The 9,035-nt window shown below is 28.6% G+C and overlaps 2 protein-coding genes across 6 annotated transcripts in view; both read left to right on the top strand.

Annotated features, from left to right (window-relative positions):
* The first annotated feature begins 234 nt into the window (after nucleotides 1-234).
* On the top strand, nucleotides 235-3,267 carry LOC149882801 (uncharacterized). 5 transcript variants are annotated; one of them, XM_090065648.1, is made up of 4 exons: nucleotides 282-317; nucleotides 430-467; nucleotides 2,184-2,689; nucleotides 3,053-3,267. In XM_090065648.1, the coding sequence occupies exons 3-4, from the start codon at nucleotides 2,185-2,187 to the stop codon at nucleotides 3,085-3,087; spliced, it is 540 nt and encodes a 179-aa protein (XP_089921774.1). In that variant the 5' UTR covers nucleotides 282-317; nucleotides 430-467; nucleotide 2,184; the 3' UTR covers nucleotides 3,088-3,267. The 5 variants fall into 5 exon arrangements, with proteins under 5 accessions (XP_089921773.1, XP_089921774.1, XP_089921777.1 ...); XM_090065651.1 differs by lacking the exon at nucleotides 430-467 and adding an exon at nucleotides 661-2,011 and having other exon boundaries at nucleotides 298-317; XM_090065650.1 differs by lacking the exon at nucleotides 282-317 and adding an exon at nucleotides 661-2,011 and having other exon boundaries at nucleotides 448-467.
* Nucleotides 3,268-5,253: 1,986 nt separating this feature from the next.
* Nucleotides 5,254-9,035, top strand: part of LOC149882802 (anamorsin homolog) — a 13,644-nt gene continuing 9,862 nt past the window's right edge. The window contains exons 1-2 of the mRNA XM_090100031.1: nucleotides 5,254-5,981; nucleotides 6,168-6,305. Coding sequence (XP_089956157.1) covers nucleotides 5,831-5,981; nucleotides 6,168-6,305 — 289 coding nt within the window. The 5' untranslated portion in view covers nucleotides 5,254-5,830. The remainder of the gene's footprint in view (nucleotides 5,982-6,167; nucleotides 6,306-9,035) is intronic.

Raw genomic sequence — 9,035 nt, forward strand, 5'->3', positions numbered from 1 at the left:
TGTACTGTAAACCTTGTAATAAATAATATTGAAAGCCTTGATTAGAAAATAAAATATAGAGTTGTGTAAAAGAATGTTCATGAATATTCAATTGTTCTCAAATTTTGGTAACTGAAGGAAGAAGAGAAAAACATTCAAAAAGTTGAATAAATAGCTCCGTGATTAACATAAATATCGCTTTTATTTGATATTATGTTCAGCTTTTACGAAAGTTTAATCCACAGATAATCTCCATAAAATTATTAGCTCAGCATTTTAAGAAATCAACATTGCTGTTGTTGATAAATTGCATCTGCTTTAGACGATCAGCTTTAAAAGTAATATGAGAAGTTTTTAATTTGTATTTATGTTGCTTTCAGTTTCAATATTTGTCACTTTTTTAAGTTTGAATTTTATTTTATCCGTAATTTTTGCAGTTATTAATTTTAGCTGCTGGTCTCGTTGATATTTTAATAATTATTTTAAAGGTAATACTTTTTGTTATGTTTGTTTTGATAATTTTTACCTGTTGTTCCTTTTCAGAAAAGGTAAAAAATTTAAAGATGGGTGTTCCACATAAAATTATAAAGTTCCACAAAAATTAGTATCTTTTAGTACTTACTAAACTACTTACTCTACTTAGATTCTCTTGAGGTTTATATCAGTTGTTTATATTCATAGGTAAAAATAACCGGTTCGAGAATTAGACGTAGTTAAAACCAAGTTTAATTCACGCAATTAGTGTCGACAAAACAAACAAGCAACAAAACCTTATACACGGAACACTGTCGTCATGTAAATAGAATGTTATTTTCTGAAAAAAGCAATACCCTAAGAAGCATCAAGAGACAAAATTTTACAAATTTCTAATGCTAAATATGTAACTTAATTTTAAACTCCTGCTACTTCAAAACTCAAAAAGTTTTAAAGCAGAAGCTTCTATTAAATATTATTGAATTTCATTGGATCAGTAAGAAAAGAAGTTTCTCGATGCAAAAATACATATTTAGACTGCACCAAGAATAATTTGACAAAGAAGCAAAGTATATTTTCTTTGCGACAAGTCATAATAGAGTTTTGGAAGCGAGAAGAAAGGTTTTTAATTAAATAAAAGTAAGCTCTTCTTTGACATCGAGTAAAAAGTACGAAAGATATCGAGTAAAAAGATGCACGACATTAAAGAACATTTACCATCAGTGCTACAGTATTCTTTACCTAATCATTTATCTTACTTGCAAAGAAATTCTTTTTATTGGAACAAATAAAATTTAAAAATCTTGAACAAAGTTTATTATGTCACAACGAATAGTAACCAAGGGACCATGTAATATACTAAAAATGATTTTCGATAGCTCATTTCAGACTGTTACAAAATTTACACCGTGTTCATTGAAAGAAATGGCTGTAAAAAAATGTAATTCTTATGCTGGTTTAGATGTCAAGTTGAATTTTTAGATTTTTGATGCCTTATAATAATAATAAACAACTGGTATAAATTTCCAGAAATGCTCTGATGGTGGGTTAAATGGCCTGAATGACTTGACGCAGAGTACCCCTCTGGAGACATTTTTGTTGTCTATGAAATAAATATATTAGGTACTTAACATAGCAAAAGCAGAGCAAAAACCTTCTGCAGCAATGAAAGTAACAAAAAGGTTTAATTTACAGACCAAAACAAAACATAACAAATCGCTAAAATATCGTAAAACAAAAATGCTCTTGCTGTATGTTCAGTATCAGCGTAAATTCTCGATTGAAAAAAATCTTTCTATTAAAAATGAAGGGGAAAATGTTTCTATTAAAAATGAAGGGAAAAAATTTAACAAAAGAAATTTTTTTGAAATTGTTTTGAAGAAAGTGAGTTTTGAAAAAAAAAAAAAAACTCTTGTTTTTAAAAAATATTGCAAATTCAATGAATTTATAAAAAAATTTTGATTAGATTTTTAAAGAGTTTTTTTCCAGAATTAGTCAGATAAATTAATAGCTTGTTATTGCCAGGTAAAACAGGTGGATGGAAGTTAAGTTATTTAAGGTAATATAATATATTGGAAAATAATATGTAATATAATAATGCTGGAAAACAATAGATTGGTTTCTACTGCCTATTGATATATTATATCAATAGGCAGTAGAAACCAATCTATTGTTTTCCAAATATTTACTTTAGTTACACTAATATAACATAGTTATTACATTATTTTTAGCATGTGTACAATTCGTAGCAGTCTTTTTGTACTAGGAGCATTTGGTTTCGTGTTTGGAATAGTGATGACAATCTACGGATTCATAATGAAAAATTTTTGGCTAGACACCGAAAATTCCGGTTGCCAACTTTGTGACGAACAGAACAAAAAGATAAAGATAAGTTTTGATACTTGTCAAATCGCTGGACCCATTTGCTTTGGATTAGGAATTATTATGGTAGTTGTAGGATTGAGAATAAGAGTTAGAGATCATAACGATAAAGCTGATCAAAGAACTGTGGTAGTGTTCGAATGTGATAGCATTCCAACGAGTAGTAATGCTCAGTCAAATTCGGAGTCTCAATTCAACGGTGACACAGATTTTAACGAAAGAACTGATGTGTTTCAATTCCCTTCAAATACATCGTATAGATTCCTTCAAGATCACCAACAAACTCAATTTCAATACAATCTTGACTATTATCATTCAGCATTTACCGATTCTTCAATTAGTCTTGAAAATGCAGGTAATTTTGCTACAAACAAAATATCAATATATGATAAAAAACGTAGCACATGTTTGTTAACAGCAACTTATTCTCAAGCTAGAAATTATCCAATAAAAAGAGAAAATAGTCTTTCAGTCAAACTCCGGTTGCTGTTATTTGTTAAAAACTCTTTGCGTTTTCTTTCACTTGTCTTTTTACAGCTTCACACGTTTATTTCCTCAGCCATTTTATAAAACTTTAATTTAGATAAATTTCAAAAACTTTATTTAATGATTAACTTAATTAAAAACAGAGAAATAAACAAAAAACAGAACGTGGTACGAATTTCGCATCTTCAACTTCGATCTTTTCGAATGTAAATTTTAGTTTTAACTTTTTTAGATTATGCTCCACCTCCGTACTCTCCTCCACATTAAAATGGTAGTTTTCTTTTGGTCGTTAGTCAAACAGAAATCGAACATTTCATTTTAATTGAAGACAATACGAAATGGGCAAGGAAATCACACATTTTATGATAAATTCTTGTGAAAAGTATTTGTCTTTTTTTCTTGTTTTTTTCTTGTTTTCTTTGAAAAGGTATACTTAAAAATCTTTTAGCTTGATTGTATACTAAAACAAAATATTTCCCGATTTCAGCTGCACGTATTAGTATAAAACCTTAAATGATCCATGAGCAATTGGATGCTCATGAACTTCATTGGATTCCAAATGCAAGGCATTAGGCTCCACACAGTCTAAACTTTTTAAAACATCAAATCTTACGCTCGCTCTTCGCTCTTATTTGTTAAAATTTAGAGCTTATTCTACGGGCGAGAAGAAAAGAAAAAAGTTTTTTACTTCTGAAAAGAATTCGCTTATACAAAATAACAAGCCACATATTTCTTTGAGTTTTATAAATGGTATTACTATTTGTTTACATGGTGCCATGTAGTGGTTCATATAAATGGAATAAAAATTATTATAGAAGAATTAGCACAATTTTACAGAGAAAATCGGACAGACGTTGAACTTGAGTTTCCAAAGTTTCAAATTTGTTTCTTTTTAATATTTGAATGTACATCTCTGCTCGATATAATGGTTGGTATATAAATATTAGCAACTTTAAGGATGTTTTTTTGTTTGTAAATGATAATAAAAGTTATCCAAAAAATCAAGAAAAAAAAAGACCATATATATACATATATATACATATATATATATATATGCCTTTTATCTGATAACAAGTCGGTGGTATATTCATACTACCACCGCTTGTCTGGCAGTTAAACACGTGACAGTTACTCAATGAAGTGCAAGAGGAGATGCTACCATTGTTTATAAAATTATAAATTAGATCTAGGTATTGTTAAGGAGCGTCGTTGCAAAAGAAAAAACGTTCCAGGATGCGCGGTATTTAGCAATCAAATTTAAACACACTACTTCCAGCCTTCATAACAAAACTTGTTTTCATAACAAAATTTTTCATGACAAAGTTTACTTACTTTTTTTTTGGCGTCAACTTTAAAACTTTGTTTGTAAAAATTGTTTTTTTAAAAATGGCTTCAAAAATGAATTTTCAAAACCAATATTTCAAAGTTCTTAACCGTGGACAAAAGTCGGGTTTTGAAGGTTAGAAAAGTAGAGCCTGAAGATGACTATGAAGAAACTGAAGTGACTATGAGACCATAGGTGAGAGACCAACTTACAAGCAGTGGTCTGATTGTTTTAGAACTCTTAAACTCGTAGCGAAAGTCCGAGAAATAATTGATGTTGACCCTGGTAAGTCAATTAGGTTGAATAGCCCATAACTGAGGAAGGTCGGAGTCAATGGTTAGTACCTGTGTGGCAGAGGACTTAAGGTTAAAACCATACAAGACAAGAAAGGGCTAGCTGCTAACCAAAAAGGCTAAAGAAAAGGGGTTAAGTAATTCTGTTATACTTCTCAAGAAGTTAAAGTGCCCGTTGCAGCCGGGCATGACCTGGTCTTCTCTGATAAATAAATTTCTGCTAGGACCAAAAAGATAACAAACGGAAAACCACTGGCTAGATCATGCAAAAAAAGTTTCTAGCCGCTGTCATTGTCTTTGGAGTCATCTCTTTAGAGGGTGATGTCAGGCCACCTTACTCTTTCCTCCAAGGGCTTTAGCATGAATACATACAAGTATTTGAAAGTCCTTAAGGAAAATAAATTGCCAAAATATAATAAATTTATATCTAATTTTTCTGAAGATCGCTATTAGCGATGCTTCTTTGTGAATGGTATTTTTCGAAATTAAAACTGATCAAGGGTTATACTAGAGATCAAAAATGAGTAGCTTGCGTTTAAAAAATATTTCTATATACTAAATAATGACGATTGAACAGAAAATAGCAGAAAACAACGAGATCATTGACATTTTTACCAACAAAAAATGCAGAAAAACAGCACTATAGTTTAAAACTATTGCACATTTACAAGCAGCAAATACAGTTGCTCGTTTTTAATCTTTAAGGAAAGGTAAAATTCAGAGCTGCACCAGGGCGATTTTCTACAAATTTATATATTTAAGCCAGTTTGATCAAATACTCTTGCCGTTGTCAGATTTTATTGAGATTTACCACGTGTAAACATACCATAATGAAAATACATCAGCCTCTTGTAAAATGCATGTAAATATTTCAATTTACCCATTCTTAACAATTTGTAAAATAATTTGAGTAAGTAAAATTGTTGTTCTTGAAAAAATCGTTTGCTCATCTTATATTAAGCAGTGATGTTTGCAATTTGGTGTAAGCTTATCATCTCGACAACGCTATTTAAAAATTAAAAAAAAAAACAAACAAGTACATTAGATAAAACAAAAGTTCATCAAATTTAGCATGAGACGAAGTTTTTAAAAACAAGTTTCATAAATTAGTTTGAAGAAAAGTTACGTTCAATCTAGCTCTTGTTTTTTAATTCCACAACGGATCATCGAAAGTCCTATTGAATTTCTAAGAATCTAATCGTAACGGTCTTAGAGCAAAGTATCCGATCTGTTGAAGAGAGCGTACTGATCTTCCTTGTTATCTTGTTCTATTGAGTTTAAAAATTTGTTAAATATGATTTCTCTATTTTTAAATTTTTATTTTTTCAAGGAATATGTTGATATTTGAAATCTTTTATAAAATTTCTAGCAGGTTAATTTTTAGGTGTAATAAATGGATCTCGTTAAGTCTAGTGATAAAGTCTTATTTGTTTGGAACTCTAATGTTTCTCAAGAAAGTTTAAAAGAACAGGTCAAATCTTTTAATGAAAAAGTTACAAGTAGTGGTAAAGTTCATGTAGAGAATGCTGATATGTTATCAAGTTGTGAGTATTAAAAAAATCTTCACATTAACATTGTTTTTTATTAAAGCGTTGGAATTTACTTTATTTTTTTATACCTTACTTACATTCCATTATTAAAAATTTGAAAAATGCAATGTGAAGATTTTAATTTCTAATAGGTTCATAATCTCATTACTTTATTGCTTTCTAATTGTTTTCTTTATTTAGCTCAACATGAACAATCTTCTTTTGATGTTGCTATCTTGGGTACACCTTCATCACCATTTTCTTATTCTGATGATCTTCTTGCAGAATTATTGAAACTGATAAAACCTAATTGCTACCTTCAGTTTCATGATAGCACAGGTAACTTATTCATGGAACTTTGTAGTGAATGTAGATAAGTAATTGATTTAAATTTATTTTTTTCTATATAACTTACATTTACAGCATTTCTAATCATTACATATATGTTTATTTTTTAAAAATTATTTTTTCTCAACAATAAGTAGAGGTTATGGTAATTTATTCACTAATAATTAGATGGTACAAAAATGTTGCTTTTATTAATTAGTCAAAGTTTCTTTTAATAAATAAAAAATGAAAACTAAACCCTTTAATGAATCAAAAATGAAAACAAAACCCTTTTTGTTTAATAAAAATTGTAGTAAAGCTGTTCATTTTTTTTTTACTACAAAAGTGTGCAAATAAAATACCTGATAGGTTGTTTTTTTTTCGTTTTTTTTTTTTATTTTTGAGTATTTGATTTTAATTGTGTTGTTGTTTGCATCAAGTTCTACTTTTTAGCTGAAATAACCAGCTTAATCCTGTACAATTAAAATTTTATGATAAAAGTTTTAGTTTTTTTTTCGAAAAATTTTCTTTTGAATATTTTTATTGGTTTTTATTCTCAATAAAAGGTGTAGTTAGAATTTTGATGAGTAGTTGCCATTTATTGAAAAAATCTCTGGAGTTGAGTGTCAGATTGTAAACTAACTCTACCAGTTCATAATTTTTTTTACATTAACAAAAACTTTTAAACTATTAAAAGGCTGATAGATTTAATCTATCTATTGGTATATAAATCTAATTTTAAATATTCTATTTTCATTATAAATAGTAATCAATAATAAACAAAATAAAAAGTAAAAGTAATTTGAAACAATTTTTTTTTTTAAATTTGATAGTAGAAACAAAACAAAATATGTTTGAAAAAAAAAAATTGATAAAAAAGCTGGTCATAGAACCTTCATTAGTACTTTTTCAATAAATAAAAAATCGAATCTCTTTTCAAACAAAATTTATTTGTAACTAACAACAAAAATTATGTAGGTCAACTGTTACGGCTTCTCAGGAAAGATGTCAGAATGATCCCTGTCGATTTGATTTATGTAAGGTTTTATAACTTAAACATTGAAGAAACATTACTGAAAAATTGGACAAGCTGTATATCTTGTACTTTAAATTTTAGTTAGGAGACTCTGAAGTGTTAGGATAAGAAATCTCCTCATAGTTTTTGAAACATGGTTATAAATTTAAAAGGATGGGCAAATAGAAATAAGAAGGGAACAAATTTGGTAATCAATATTAGATAAAAGATCATGATCTTTTTTTTTGTTTACTTAACACTCGAGTTTCAATTAAAAAATAGATCATAAATATTACTTATCTGACCAGTTGCTCATAAAATAAAATCTCCTATTTTCATGGGCTTCACAACACTAACAATCAGAACTTTCATAATTCAGAACTTGGAATGCTAAGTAGCTTTAAAAAAGTTGATTTTAAGAATTAAGTTTGTAAAAATTTTTACTAAGCAAATTAAATAAAATGCTTAATTTACTTAGTGATGATTTCACTTCTCATCAATATATGAAATCGTTATTTTCAAAATGTGAAGTCCCAACGTCAGGCAAGAAGAGATATTTATTATAAAAGTAATGCTCAGATGTTAAAAAGTTTCTACTTGATACCCTTTATTAAAAATTTTTTTCTTAAAAAGGTTTCATTTAATAGTTACATTTTCATGCAGCTTGCCTGGTCAAATTTGCATGATTATGGTTGAAAAATATTTTTAGATGTTAGACATTATTCTTTTCCTTTTTTTCTTTTTTAGTTATGCAACCACTACCCTGGGCTTAATGAAAAATAATAGCACATTTTAATAAAGAAAATTTGTTAATTATTTTTCATTATGCCTCCTGTTCTAAGGATGTTTTCAAACAAGTTTGATGAAACTCATTGTTATTCCCCCCCCCCCCCCTCTCTTAGTGTCAAATAGTTGGTTTATTAACATTGATGATGATGATAATGATGATTGATGATTGATGATTGATGATTGATGATTGATGATGATGATGATGATGATGTGATGATGATGATGATGATGATGATGATGATGATGATGATGGTGATTAATAATTGATAATTGGTGATTAATGATTGTTGATTGATGATTGATAATTGATGATTGATGGTTGATGATTGTTGATTGATGATTGATAATTGATGATTGATGATGATGATGATGATGATGATGATGGTGATGATGATGATGATGATGGTGATGATGATGATGATGATGATGATGATGATGATGATGATGATGATGATGATGATGATTAATAATTGATAATTAATGATTGTTGATTGATGATTGATAATTGATAATTGATGATTGATGATTGATGATTGATGATTGATGATTGATGATTGATGATTGATGATTGATGATTGATGATGATGATGATGATGATGATGATGATGATGATGATGATGATGATGATGATGATGATGATGAAGATGGTGATGGTGATACTGATGATGATGATGATGATGATGATGATGATTAATAATTGATAATTGGTGATTAATGATTGTTGATTGATGATTGACACTGTTGTAAAAAATGACCAAAAACTACTTTGAGCTGACCCGAGAAAACCGCTTTGACAGGGTGAAACTACAATGTTTCCTGACTCCAAAAATGTAAAATTTGAAATCTAACTATTTCGTCCAAGAAAATAATTTTGATTTTTAGTTTTTAGTACTTTGCACAATAGGGCAAAATGACAGCTTTTCAAATTTTGCATTTTT

Source organism: Hydra viridissima, unplaced genomic scaffold (genome assembly GCF_058129835.1).
Source record: "Hydra viridissima isolate aposymbiotic clone 2 unplaced genomic scaffold, HvirCarnegie_v1 scaffold_10, whole genome shotgun sequence".
NCBI lineage: Eukaryota > Metazoa > Cnidaria > Hydrozoa > Anthoathecata > Hydridae > Hydra > Hydra viridissima.

Coding starts and splice junctions, on each gene's coding strand:
- LOC149882801 (XM_090065647.1), top strand. CDS start 2,185: ATGTGTACAATTCGTAGCAGTCTTTTTGTACTAGGAGCATTTGGTTTC. Junction 2,690..3,052: donor AATTAGTCTTGAAAATGCAG/GTAATTTTGCTA, acceptor TAACTTTTTTAG/ATTATGCTCCACCTCCGTAC.